General features: G+C 38.6%; 1 protein-coding gene across 1 annotated transcript in view; it reads left to right on the top strand.

The window, feature by feature from the left end:
* The window catches only part of SH3D19 (SH3 domain containing 19), a 77,878-nt gene that overhangs the window by 29,072 nt on the left and 34,556 nt on the right, over nucleotides 1-14,250 (top strand). Inside the window, exons 3-7 of the mRNA XM_009283300.2 lie at nucleotides 3,451-3,491; nucleotides 10,755-10,797; nucleotides 12,039-12,186; nucleotides 12,418-12,619; nucleotides 13,236-14,228. Coding sequence (XP_009281575.2) covers nucleotides 3,451-3,491; nucleotides 10,755-10,797; nucleotides 12,039-12,186; nucleotides 12,418-12,619; nucleotides 13,236-14,228 — 1,427 coding nt within the window. The remainder of the gene's footprint in view (nucleotides 1-3,450; nucleotides 3,492-10,754; nucleotides 10,798-12,038; nucleotides 12,187-12,417; nucleotides 12,620-13,235; nucleotides 14,229-14,250) is intronic.

Below are 14,250 nucleotides of genomic sequence, written 5' to 3'. Positions count from 1 at the left end.
ACACCACGCCAGATTCTTTATCTTTCAGAAATTGTGACCCATGGGACCCTTTCCATATTACTGCTGACTTAAAGTACCCAACTGCTTTCAGCATAGCAGGTACAGCAGCTTACAGATGCCCTCTGAACCTATTGAGTGGGTTTGTTTGGGTGTGCAGAGGGACCGACAGAGGTAGGTTAGTTCCCCCTTTTGAGGGGCTGGCAGGTGAAGCTCAACGAAACTGCTGCCTTAGCTGGAAATGAAACAAAGTTTGTGCTTTAAATTAAGAGTGAGTGAGGTCTAGGATAAATGTGCAGATGTCAGAGGAATTGCTCTGGTTGTCCACTCCTGCATGCTAAATTGTGTGTGGGACGGATTAATAGTTTGCATCTTTACTTATTCCATATTAGGTATGGCTGGGGTGGTGTTGGAGCTAATGTTTATCAGAGTCTCTAATGCTCTGAAACTTCTGCTGTCTGCACGGTTTTCTTCCAGCAATATGAGTTTGGACTTTGCTTATGTACATTGCAGGGCACACAGGAGCTGCTGGCCCCCACCCTCAGGGGCTAGTTACTGTCATGCTGTCCTCTCAGGTGTTCTGATGTAACTGTCGAGGGAGTTGCACCGGGACCAGGATCAGGTCCCACGTGGATTAAACTTCTTCCCTCTTCATTTTTCCTTGACATGTGCATTTGTGGGGATTTTGTGTGTGCTCTGGTTCATTGCTGTGCCTTATGGACAGGAGGAGGTGAGAAAGAGGCAGGGACTCCATACAGTAGAGTAATTGCTGCAGCTCCTACCTCATCAAATAGGAGAATTAAATTCAATTTGATTATGTTAATTATTTGGATGGCTTGAGAGAAAATGTGTCATTAACTGTGGAGCAGAGGAAGACATTAGTAACCTTATCACTTCTCTCTTTGCAAGCCAGGACAAGAGACCAGAAGTTGTTGCTTGTGGAACAGGGAGGGGTTAGCTCAGCATAAGGTATGGGCAAAATCACCAGCTGCCCCAAGAACAGCATTTTATTTAAATTACTGGGGTTTAGTGTATAAAACAGTTATGGAATTTGCAGTTCCTTTACAGAGCTTCATGGAAAAAAAAAAAATTTCTACATCCACTCCCATTTCCATGTTTTTAAAGGGCTTAAATAATTGTAAGCTAAATGTGAATCAAACTCTCCTGCAGGTAGGAAATGTAGTGCTTTGCCAAAAGGTTGTTGATGGGTGACCTGTTAATGGAAAGTGGAAAAGAAAAACTATCTGCTAACAGCTTGTTTTGCCTGTGAGCCCATAAATTTTCTAACAGAACCACGTTATCCTGGATTCTAAACTACATGGATAGTTGCATACTTGAACTGCCTTGCTCTTGATATATCCATACTTCACTAGGTTGGTTTCGTGAAATTTTTTGCTTTGTTCTTTGCATTTTGATTTTGAAAATCGTTTTCTATACCCTTTTGGTCCTCATGTTGCATGGAAAACTTGAACATTTGCCTACGTGATGAATCCTATGATTTCTAGCCAAAAATAACTGCTCGTATCTGAAAGTGCTCATCAGATTCTGAGGCAAATTGCAATGGGTCAAAGGTCTCTTGCCAGCAGAAGAAAGAACTTAACTTGTTCCTTTTGATTCTTACTTGAATATGCATACTTTATAGATTTCCTAATTTCCTGCTATAAAACTTAAGTAAATCTTGAATTCTGAGTATAGAAAGTTTTTGTTTCCCAGAAAATCCAGAAGATTTCAGATTCATGTTACCAGACTTCAGTCTCCTTCCTGTCTGATACTAAATATGATTAAAATGAAACCCTAAAGATTGTAGTTGCTCACAGCAATGAAAGCAGAAGAATGAAGCTTCAAAAATGAACATCCAAAAGAAAGAGACTTGAGTTACAGGGAATTGAAAAAGGAGTCTGGGGTACATCTGGGAGGAACATACAACTAAAAGTGTTTCTTAAAGATAAGGCTGTATTATGATGGGACGTTTTGAAGGAAAATTAGAATCCCTTTCTACTGAGAATGCATGAGTGAAATATGACTGATAGAAATGTTTTCTAATGCAGCTTTGCTAGCTGTGTGGATAGGGGCCAAGCCACATTTGAACTGTTTCTGAAACCAGACAAATAGGCATTGTTTATCCTAGACTAGCCAAACTATTTCAGAAAACAGTTCAGTCAGAGCAACATTCATTTCTAGTCTTAATTAGTTTTCAGAATGACTGTAGAGGGACGACATTTTTCATCCACGTCTTTTTTGACTGTCTCTTTCTTCTCTCCTCCAAATCCCCCTATTCTTCATCCCACTGGAGTAATTGCAGCCATCAGCAATTGCAGTGGAAGTGCATGTGGAGCTAAACCGAGCCCTGACAGAGTTGGTGTGCTGCACACCTGCTGCAGGCAGAGAGAGAGCAGTGTTAAAATGCTAATGCCCTCCCTGTACTAACATTCCTGCTTATACCACACTGATGAAGGCTGTGGTGGAAGGCTTCCGGAAAAGACTTGATTAGTATGCCTTTCTGTTGTAATTAAGATATGGTATTAATTTGAACCAGATATATTCTATTTATTTTCAGCCTTTAAAAAGACTATTCAGCACTTCCAGAGGCTTCTCACCAGCAAGCATTCTTTAGCTGTTGTGTTTTAAAAGAAAAAAAGCAAAAAAGTCCTTTTCTGAAGTAGTTGTGTGTGGTTTTTTTTAATCTCTTCTGTAGCTTTGCACAAGTGGCAGGTTATTAATAACATGTTCTTCAAGTTAGCAACACTTTCTGAAAATGATAATCCCAAGTCAGTTTTTATTTTTACCTGCAAAAATAGCAAGGACTGCTATATCTGTTAAATAAGAGCTTCAGAAGAGGGGCATCAGAAACCTTAGTCTTACCAAGAAAACGGATGAGTTGGCAAAAGGAAACGTTTTTCTGTCCTTGTGTATCAACAAATTTTTGGTCATGTTGTCTTCCTGTCTAACCCCACCCACCAAGTTATTACTGAAAAATGCGATCTCAACTGAAAGGGAAGATAAGTTGTTAAGTAATTGTTAAAAATATTTAGCAAAGGGGCTGTAGGTTTTTACTCAGCTGTGGAAGTTTTATTTATTTACAAGAACGTTAAGTCATTAAATGCTTATAATCTGAGAATATGCACACCCACATGGGCTCTTCTCCAAGTTTTCCTGTCAAATGAGACAGAACGTGAACTTCAACACAGAATCGAGAGAAAAAATGGTTATAATAATTGGCTTTCTATCTTTGCAGAGTCTTGCAGCTAAGCTGTAACCTGGTTTTCATTAGAAGGGGTTGGGTATGGTTGTATACTCCAGGAGTTTTGGACAAGTTTCTGTAAGATAACAACCTAGGGGAAAAATGCACTTGGCAAGCCCTTTACAATATTCGGGGAATTTCTGCGTGATGTTACTTAGTTGTTTTCTCTTTGAGACATTAACCACATTGTAATAATTTTTTTCTTCATTAAGCCAAGGACCCTTGTCATCCATAAGAGCAGCAATCAAGAGATGTAAGTCTACTTTTCCTATTTTTTTGAGAATCATAATATTGTAAGATTGCTACCTCTTTGTTTTTAGTAACTGGTTAACTTGATATGTGAAAACAAAGTAGCTAGCAGGCTTTTGGGGGGCTGTAACTTTTTTCTCACTCTTTTTCTTTTTTACTTCACTTTAGACCATCTTTTTGCTTTGCTGACGGGCTGTTCCTTCTTGCCAGTTACTAACATTTTCTTATTTATGCACTAATGCATTTGTGCACAGATGTGATCCATCTCTAAAGAATATGCCCAATTTTTAGTTCATTTGACAAAACAGAAGATTATTGTATTTTAGTAGAAATCTGCAGTAACTGCTCATTGACTATACTGGGAACAGGATTAGACTCATGCACCGGGCTCATTTTGGAAAACAAAAAATTGTTTATAAATCTTGAATGAGAGTCCAAACTCTTCTTCCCTGATTTCATCGTTTAACTCCTGGTTCGCTTTCCCTGCTCATGATATTTCCAGGCAGAGAATTTCTTTAGCTGCATCTTCCAAAGTATTTTATGCTGTTTCTTTCTTCCGCTTTTCATTTTTATTTCCTTTCTGTCCATGATTTCTATTTCATATTAATGAAACAACCCTGAGGATTCTGCTATGGGGAAAAATAAATTAGTATATGTGCTACTGATTTGTTTCTCCTGGACCTACTAGTCAGGGGTTCATTAGTATGGATTAGGGTGGAGGTCGTCAAAAGGGATCATGAAAGCTTTATTCAGAGCAAGTCTACATGATGCTGTAGTTAAAATGCAGCACTTTATCTGTGCTGGTGCTGCCATAGATAGGAAACTGGAAAACAGAGGGCACCAGATCACAGAGGGCCCTTTGTGGTGGAGTCAGAAGTTGGTTCAGACTGCCTAAGCCCCACTACCTCGTCTAACTGAGAAACCATTTAAAAGATCATTAAGCAATTGTTATCTATGTTTTTGAAAATACAGTAGCAAGTGATACCTTGTTTTGAGGTATAATCAAGTAAAAAACCAATTTAGTCAAGAAGCCCTGGCTCATATGTTATAACATTATACTTAATAATATTAATATGTAAATAACTATGATGAAATATAAGTACTATGTGAATTATTCAGATGATAAGCTAGAAAAAAATCTCCATGCACATATCAAAGCATTGTAAATGAGACCATAGTTCTTTGTATGCCAGTAACCATACCTCTGGATAGACCTAAATTAAAAATTGACCCTGAATAATTCCTAACCCCCCTTGCCGATAATCTGGACAAAGTATAGTATTCTCTGGAAAAGTGTATTTCCCTAACAGAGTTAGAAATCTATCTTTATTTCTTAATCACAGCTCTGTGTGCTGTTTATCTCTAATTTTCAAGAAACATGATAGGTATGTGCAGGGTTTCAACTTTCCAACCTGTGGACAATGCTTTATACGACCTTGTGTCGGTAAGTCTTTCCCTGTCTTGTGGCCAAAGAGGAAGAGGGTTTATTTTCCTTTCAGCCACCCTGACTACAACTCTGGATAGAAAGATGCTGTCATTTTGTTTCAGTTGTTTGACAGCTCAGTAGAATTCAGAAAAGTGAGCCCAACGTGCTTGAAGAAAGCAAGGATGTGAACATGAGATGTGCTCGGGAGTAATTTTTTTAATCTCAACTCTTCAAAAGTTACCCCTGGATTTTTAATGATGGTCTCAGGCCAGGACACACGACTAAATCCAGCTCCCACTGAAATCAGTGAAACTATTTCCATTGACGCCAGCGCAGCAACATGCACAAGAATGCCAAAGAAAGTAAAAAGAGGCAAGCCAAGTGCTGCGGTAGTGAGACAAAGGGGAACGATGTTTTCGCTCGCTTCTCCACTCTTCCAGAATAGGGTGGTGTTAAGGAGCAGGGCTACAGAAACAAGTCTGCTGCCCTAAAACATTGGAAGAACCTGCAAGCTTGTTCCATTCTCATTCTGTCCTAAGCAAATATGTGGCTGAAAGAAGGATGTGTAACAGCTTGTATGCACTCTGAGGCTGTGGCTTCCCATTTGGCAGTTTTGCAGCCATTTTTGGCTGTGGGTTTTGTTTGTTTTTCATTTTTGTTTTGTTTTGCTTGGGAGCTTCCTAGGTTCCTTTGGCTCCCACTCTTTCCCAACCAGATCAATTCCGTGACCTCATTCTCTCCCCATCTGCACAAACATTTGGGCTGGCATAATGCAGGGAATGGTGCAGAGGCAGGAACATACAGCCCAAGGAAAGGTGTAGGAAGGAGTGAAGTGCCTTCACAAATCATTACTGTCTAATTTGAGTGAAACTACAGGCTTGCACTAAGGGTGTAGTTATGCAGATTTTATTCAGCAGCAATGTCAGCCTCTACGGTGCCCAGCAGTTTGGTCTGCTGTGAAAAGGGTATTTGACCTCACTGGGGGTGGGAAGAGGAATCCCTGTCACACCCCTAGGTTATTTTTGATCAGTTCCCTCACTGAAGTTGCACAAAGAAGAACTGGAGCTGGGAAGCAGAGGCAGGAAACAGACTGCTGTTGGGGGTGGCATGTTCCTTCCCCTTTGCTGCTGGTGGTCTGAGCCCAAGGTGAGCATGTTCAGGGAGATAAAGTGGACAAAAACTGTACAGAAAGTGCTTATTTTTTTATTGAACACTCTGAACTCACTTACTGTGGGGTCATGAGAGTGCTAATGTTCATTCAAGAGGGGACAAAAGTCTGTGTTTGGAAGGGGAATTGGGCATCACCATCTCTTTTAGCTACATTCAAGCATTAAATCAGCCCAGCTCTAATGTCAAACGACCTAACATTTCCCTGAGGTGCCTGGAAACAGAACTAGAAGAAAAGGAGCAAGACCTCCCCCTTGTGCCAAGAAATAGTTCAGGAGAAAAACTTCAACTCTCTTACTTCAGAGATGCATGAAAATTTCCAATTAGTTTGAACCTCTACTTGTACAGAAATAGTCTAATCAGATCTTGGGTGAAATCAGATGTTTTTTTCTGGTTTTGGCTTGAGGATTACCCGATCCTTTTAGTGTTCCCTGAAGAAGGGCCTCCGCAGCCATGTAACACCTTTGCTATTGCAAAGACCGCAAGCATGGCCTCTTACATGGGACCATTCTGTCAGCTCTTCTGATGTATTACTTTTTAAGTAAGGGAGGGAGCATTTGCCCACTCTTGAGGCTCTCCTTGAGATACTATAATGAATGACTTTTATTCCTAGGCAGCTATATAGTGAGAAAAATAACTTCTCAGTCTAATAGTCTACATATTTCATAGGACTGATGGTAGAAATGCCTAGCCCGGTGTTAGAAAAGCATTGAAAGAAGCTGTGTTTTTAAATATTAGCACATGTCCTTGTTGTAGAAAGTGATATTATTACTTTAAAACCTATTAATAATAGTTAATATGAATTAACTGAAACAGTTAATTGGCAGGATTGTGTTTACTCACAGCTGCTGGAAGGGACAATAGATAAAAATAATCAGAAAAATTTGGAGCTTGATTTCCGACGAGGCTTGGGCTATTTGAGGCTGTGGTTCCAATCTTTAATGCAAAATGAAACTTGCTTTTAAAACAGTCTGCAATGACAAAACTGTTTGCTATTTCATACAGATTTGCTAATGGAATATTATTGTGCAGTGTCTATATTGTGGAAATGCTCAGTACTCACAGCGGGATGGTATCTCTGAGCAGATCCCTGAATGAACTTCATAGTTGCCTCTATATTGCCTTGAAAGATTGCCTGAAAGACTGTAAATTCTAGCCCAGCTCTCTTCCAAAGACTCAAAAGTGCATGTCAGACTTCTGTTGCCACCAACTTGTCTGTAGCATCGCAGTTTATGGGTTTGTGGTATAATGGTGGTTGTACTTATACAGGCATCTTGATTGCATAGCTTAAAATGCCCCCTGTGCCATAATCTGTATGTGTTTCAAATACAAATGACATATTAAGTGCACTTGAAAAGCAGGACCCAGAGAAGAAACAGTAGAGGAAAAAAAACATTTGAAGCATAAGTATACAGCACAAACTGAGTACCCTTTACCACTGCACATTCAAAAATAATTGGATAAAGCCCACTGAATAGTGCTTGTAAGAAATATGTACAAAAAATGAATCTATAAGTCACTGCTCTGTCCTCTATTTACAGTATTACCACTAATCCTTTACTTGCTTAAATTCTATTATACTAGGTTAAACACAGTTAGATGCCTCATTGACACTAACAGAAATAAATAGTGACAATGTTATGAGTTGATTTGATATTTTTTTCTTTCCCCTGAGACCAATACAGTTATAAGATGAAAAAGTGTGGACTTTATGCACTGAGTTTTTCCTGTCCCACCCCTTCTTTAACTGCTTTGATTACCTTTTACTTAAATACCACTAAGCATATGCTTCTGGGAATGTCAACAATTAGCACCCTGAGCATTTCTTAGTGTGGAAGTCGGGGAGCCAACTGTCTTCAGTTGTCAGTATGTAAACCAGCACTGAAATACATTTCCATTGACTTCCCTGATGGAAGAAAGTTTTTTTAAATCTTAAAACTGTCATAATTTGAAATCTGGGGGTAAAATTAATAGCATGCTTTTTCAAGGCAATCCACAAAGGGAATGAAGAATAGACTTACAGGATCAAAAGACCACAAGGCCAGAAAAATGGCTGCAGGTTTTTTTCTTTTGTTTGTAAATCAGGTATGTGCTATATTTTAAAAATTCATGTCTTCTCTCATACACTTTTTAATTTAAATTCTTTTCTTTGAAATGGCAAGGGAATAAAAGCTGTGCAAGTCTGGGGGCAAGGATTATTTAGAAAGTTTATATTTTCTTTTCCCTAGCATTTGTAGAACTCCAAGGAATACGTGAGAGCAGAAGATGCAGTAGTTTTCGCCTCTGCTCCTACTGTGGATTTAAGAACTTCCAAAACAAAAGATGTTCTAAAAGTGTGGTTGTAACAAAAATGTGACAGCAAAAAGAGGGAAGTGGTTGATGGAAGGAGGGAAGAACTTTGTCAAGGTCCTTAAAAAATAAATGTTTTTATTAAATGTTTATGTACATGGAAGTAGCTTGATTCCATAAATGCCGGGGAGATTTTTTTTTTTCCCCCAAACAGAATGAGCACATTCTGAAAACATATGATGGCTTCGATATTACCTCTTTTGAAGAGACATATTTATATCTACTAGTAAAGTTATCTTTATATAAACATTTTAAATGTGTTGTTTTCAAGTGAGTTTACTTGTTTACTTGAAATTTGGAGTTTGATGGATTACATAGATGCCTCACTGGAGGTGTTTTGCCTATGTTAAGAAAGGAAAAAGGTCTTTCAGACTTTTTTTAGGTTTTTCTTATTTGTTTTAATAACTTTAATAAATAGAATTTAGTGTCTCACAGGAGAAAACAGCATATAGCATTTATCTAGAAATGAAGAAAGAATGAAAGAATTTGACAGGTTTATCAGTTCAGTTTTGCATCCCTCATTAATTAGTTTTTATTTCTAATGCCCTTATCATTGTACTTCGGCTATACCCCAAGCAGTTGTATTGAATACATTTACCAAATGAACACTTTCTTCCATCCTCTTTGCAAAAGTAATCTTGGAATTGGTTGTTTGGGTCAGTTTGTTTGGTGTTTTTTTTTCTTTAATGAGTGTATTAGATCAATGCTGTGTTAGGATCTCTGAAAAAGAAAGTGAAGGTGAGGTGTAGGGGATTTTTATTTACTTATTTTAGCCAAACAATTTTTACACAACTGGTTTAGGAGATGTTCAATCATGCCCAAAACTTTGAGGTGTGCCTCTTATTGGGGTCAACCTGCCTGCCCATTCCTCTTTGGTAGGTGAGAGTATAAATTATGGGATCCCAGCCTCTTTGCATCTGTATCAACGCCTCAGTGTAACCCATTATTTTTGGAAGGGAAAAAACACAGACCCAAATAAACGATGATTTTTAAACTAAATAAAGCATTCAAAGCGATTTGACTTCCCTCTCATTCCTACGGTGGCTCTTTGTTGAGCCATACAGTGGACATTTCCATATTCAGTTATATTCTTCATGGTTAATTTATTGCAAGGGAAACTTCTGAACAGCCATTGTTAAAATCAGCATGAGACTAGAAATAAAATCTGCTTTTATTTTAGTTTTTTAAGACACTATATTGTGAATAGACACTACAGTTATCCTCTTACAACACTGGCGCGTGCTCTTATCCTTGCGTGACGAACCCATTTGATCATGGTTTCTGGCACTCTGAAGCCTTGGTTTGTTCTCCTTCACCTCCTCTTCCTCTTCTGTAACCCCTTCTTTTTTTCCTCTAGCACTCATGAATAGTGCATATCAAAAATGCCCTGTGGAAGAGGTATGTCTGACACAACATTATGCGACTCCTGAATCAAGTATGCTTTGCCGATTTCAGCTAATGATTCTGTGATGGCACAGGAATAGCATAATTGTCAGCTTTTGGACAATAAGACTCTACCACTTCCTAAATTGCACTTGCTATGCAAAAATTTGTCCCTCGGATAATTTCCTTTTCTCTCTAAAGAAATCAAAATGAAAATATAATGTGGCCCTTGAAAAAATTATTTGAATATAAATATGGCAAAAATACAAAAATGAAGAGGTCAGGATTCACTTATTTTATGTAACCTGAAACACATGGTTTGAAAGGAAAAAAAAAAAAAAAGAAATGCTGACTTTTAGTCCACAAGTGATTAAACTTTAGGAAATTTCTAGCTGGGAACATTTAATTTTTTCTTTTTACATAAAGGAGGGTGAAATAGCTTCTTAGATTTTCTGCTTTAGTACTTCTCCCTTCTCTAAAACAAACAAAAAGAGATATTAAAAAAAATTAAAGAACACATCTCAGAAATGAGCCATCAAAAGCAAAGCCAGATGTGTTTAACACTTCTTTTTGTTTTATTCATGGATTGTTTTACCTAAAGAAAAAGAAGTTTCAACTCTAGGGTCACCACAATGCAGAATGCAGGAACTTGTGGCGAGGAAGAAGAAAGGGGACCATCTCTCTTGGTCGTAGCTTGGACATAGAGTAACTTAAACTGATTGTGAAACTGCACCCTAAACCTTTTAAAAACTTCTCATATTTAACACAAATAATTTTTTTTTAAACTTGGCCACTCTTAAAATCTAGAATTTATGATCAGATACTGTATGTTCTCCATTTCATTGATAGTGGATTGGTAAGGGCTCTGCTATTATCATCATCTTATTGCTGTGACAGCATATTTTAACTTCTTCAAAACTTCTGTTTCTTTTCTTTAAATAGCTTCTCGGACCTCTAGCCATAACGAACAGCAGAGGGATAGAAGGTATGATGCTGTTATTTATATTGCAATTAGGTGTTACTGTAAAACTTGTTAGATTGTGTCACAGTATTAATTTTTATGGCTTTCTCTAATTTGTTGTTTTGGTTTTTTTCCCCTTCTCTCTATCCTTAATGTGTTTAAAAATAAATTAGACTTGGAATAAAATAAAAATACTGTGATTCTTAAGCAAAATGTAGGTTAAGAGTTTGAGGAGTTTTCTCATCAACTTTTGTATGTGTCCTTAAAAAAAGAATGCAACCAACCATCAAACCTCTGCAGAACTGTTTTACTTTCCTGACATCTATTTACAGGATTACTTCACAATGAAAATAAGCACACTGTCAGGCCTCCTTCCAGTTTCTTAAAGGGTATTGAGAAAGGAGGTCACCAACCTGGATAACTGGTGAACTGAGTCTGCCATTATTTCAGATGTGAAGGAACTGTAGCCCTCTTTTTTAATTCTTCCTACAATAGTTTTAGAAGTTACACTTCTGCAGGTTTTTTCTGTCAGCAGACAGAGACTTCTGTAGCAGGTGCTTCATCTACTCACAAAATGCACTTCTCAAAGTGTATTTTGTGTGAGACTCTAGATTGATCAGTGGTACTCTGGAGGCCATGGTCTGGGAACATGGGCCGTTACTGCAGCTTAAGCTCTAAAGCAGTTGTCACGGTGATAAAACAGGGGTAGTACCTATGGGCCCTTAGCTGCTACAGAAGTCCCTATTGTACTAGATGCTGTAAGCAAACAGGCCCTGTCCCAAAGGCCTCGTGAGGCTTGCTCTGCCCCACTTTAGGGCAGTGGGAGGTTTCCCTAGAGGTCTGAGGATAGACAAGCTTTTACGTAGCCAGCCAGAAGCCATTTTAACTATCCTACTGCTTTCACATTGTAGCAGGCTAAGGGCAAACACATGATTAGTTCTCATTATCCCGTGAAGACTAAGACTTCTTCCATCTAATTGAGTTACACTTGTGTTTAAGTACTTTAAGCATGTAAATTATTTCACTGAAGCCATTAAACCTACTTTTTGGCTTAGGCATTTAATTAGGTGCTTTGAATGGAAGCCTAAGTGCTTGTTAGAAAGGTCAGGTAAGTTACTTTGAAATCATGGAAAAACATCTTTGGTTAAATCAAAAAGACCTGAGCTATTTTGATTTCCCATGCCGAGAAAACCTTGGTCTTTTATACTTAAAAGAATTATTTTAAAATGTTTTAGGTAATTATTCCCCTTTGCCTTCATTTCCAGGCGTCCTGAAATTACAATAGTTGCTGCTGAACCCCTCCGGCCATCCTCCTGGTTTCCAGGTGCAAGCCCTGTCACTCCTCAGGGATTAGGATTCCCTTCTGCTTCATCTCATGCTCAGTGGAGGAGAAATGAGCATATTCCAGCTGAGGTGAGCATGAATTTACATGAGGTGTGTTTGATTTACAAAGGTAAAAAGCTTGTTAAGTTAGAGAGGAACAGAGTTTTTGCTTGTTTAGACTTTCATCACATTGAATAAAAGACTATGACAGTGTTCTTTTCCTCTGCATACGTTAATTTAGTATTTTTACATTTATATGCTTTTTTTTTTTAAAAGGATCACATCTGGACGTACATTAATATTTATCTCTCTGTTTTGTAGCTTCCACCATCATATGAGCAGGTGATAAAAGAAATCAATCAAGTACAAGTCAATACAACAAATAACAATAATGCTGCTGCTCCTAGACATACCACTACTTCTGCAACACAAACTGACTTTCCGGAGGAACTAATCAGCCATTTGCCGGGAAGTAATGTAAAAACTAGTGTGGCTACACACTGGGAACCTGCAGGCTGTCTAGGTGAGGCTGTTTTGGATTTCTCATTGATGGAAACCTTACTCTGTCTCCTGAAGATGTTCTTTATTATTGGTCTGTGCAGCATTTAATATTAATAACAGTTAAATTTATGTGAATGATTACTGCTCTAAATTTCTGTAAAAATCCTCTCTTCTGAAGAACTACCATTGCATTCACGGTCAGACTATAGTTAAATCTTGAAAGTTTTGCTCGATTCAGCCATAATGGCAATTGCTTTGAGGCCGGAGGAGCTCAGATGTCCAATCCAGAATAGCAGCAGTGTTACACGTTCAGACTGAAAAGTGTGCAAACCAAGCTGGGGAATTTACTGTACTATTCTTTGGTCTAGATGTTGCTTGCATGTCCCTCATGCTGCAAGCTAACAAGTAGTTTTGAACTCACAACGTGTAGATACCATGCATTTCAGCAATCTTCAGTTTCTTCCTAGAGTTCTTATGTTTTTTCATTCATCTTTTTAGAAAGAGAACTGCAGTTTCACAAGCAGCAGTAAGTTCTGAAGGAAAACTACCATGTTTACCATCCTGATGGCTGACAAAAAAATAACATAAACAAAGTGTTCTGGAATAGATAACTGAAACCTTTTTTTTTCTGTTAGCAGGGCAGAGTCCTCTTAAACCTCCTAGGCCTTCTGCATCTCTCCTGAATAGGTGTCCTTCAGAAAATGAGAATCCCTTAATAGTCTTTGAAATTTCTGAAGGTCAGAGGTGCCAAGAAAATCCCAATGCTGTGATACGTCCTGTGCCAAAGCCGAGATCAAGAAGCAATGTCAGACATGTGGTCAAAAATACTGAAAGTAAGATAGACAACGGAGAAGAAGTGAACCAGTCTACCACAAAAAGGCAGCAACCTCCAATTCAGCAGTCACCTCTCTTAGATGATCGCTTACTAGACAATCACTTGGCGATGGATAGCATGGGTACAGAAAAGAGCCAAAATAGTATTGTTTCAAGGATCAAAGTTTTTGAATCCCAAGGAACTAATGATACCTCAGGATTATCAAAAAAGCCAGAAATTGCCCCTCGTTCATTCACTCCAAGACCTGTTACTGCAAAGAAGCCAGTAGTTGCTCCAAAGCCAGGGGTAAGCAGAATTTCGGGAGACTGGGACGCATGGACAGAAAGCAAATCAACACCTCCCAAGGAATTGCAGCCTCAACCTGAAGGAGTTGGGAGCAGTGTTGTAACCAAACCTGAACTGCCAAAGAAGCCAAAACCTGGCCTTGTTAAAAGTAGTAGTAGTGATTTTCTTGATACAAGGAGTGGATCGGTTGCAGAGAACACCGATGGACAAAAGAAATTTCCTGTTCCTGCTCCAAGGCCTCTTGTTCCTAAAAAGTCACGTTATGCAGAAAATCCTGCCCTTTCTTTGGCCTCACTAAAACCAATTGCTGCTCCCCCACGGGCTCTTGTATCTGCCCAAGAAAAAGCTTACAAGTCTCTGGGGGAATTGTCACCTGCAGCCAACTCCTCAGCACCTGCTTTGCAAAATAAATTAGATGTGGAAGGAGATCTGATCAGTTTTGATGATGATGTTTTGCCCCTAAGTCCAGCTTGTGTAGTTAAAGATAGCTTCAGTTCTGAAGCAGCAGCAGGTAAGAAGGAATTTTTTTAAAC

This window comes from Aptenodytes forsteri, unplaced genomic scaffold (assembly GCF_000699145.1).
Source record: "Aptenodytes forsteri isolate BGI_AS27 unplaced genomic scaffold, ASM69914v1 Scaffold6, whole genome shotgun sequence".
Taxonomy (NCBI): Eukaryota; Metazoa; Chordata; class Aves; order Sphenisciformes; family Spheniscidae; genus Aptenodytes; species Aptenodytes forsteri.
This window is presented reverse-complemented; position numbering and strand designations above follow the sequence as displayed.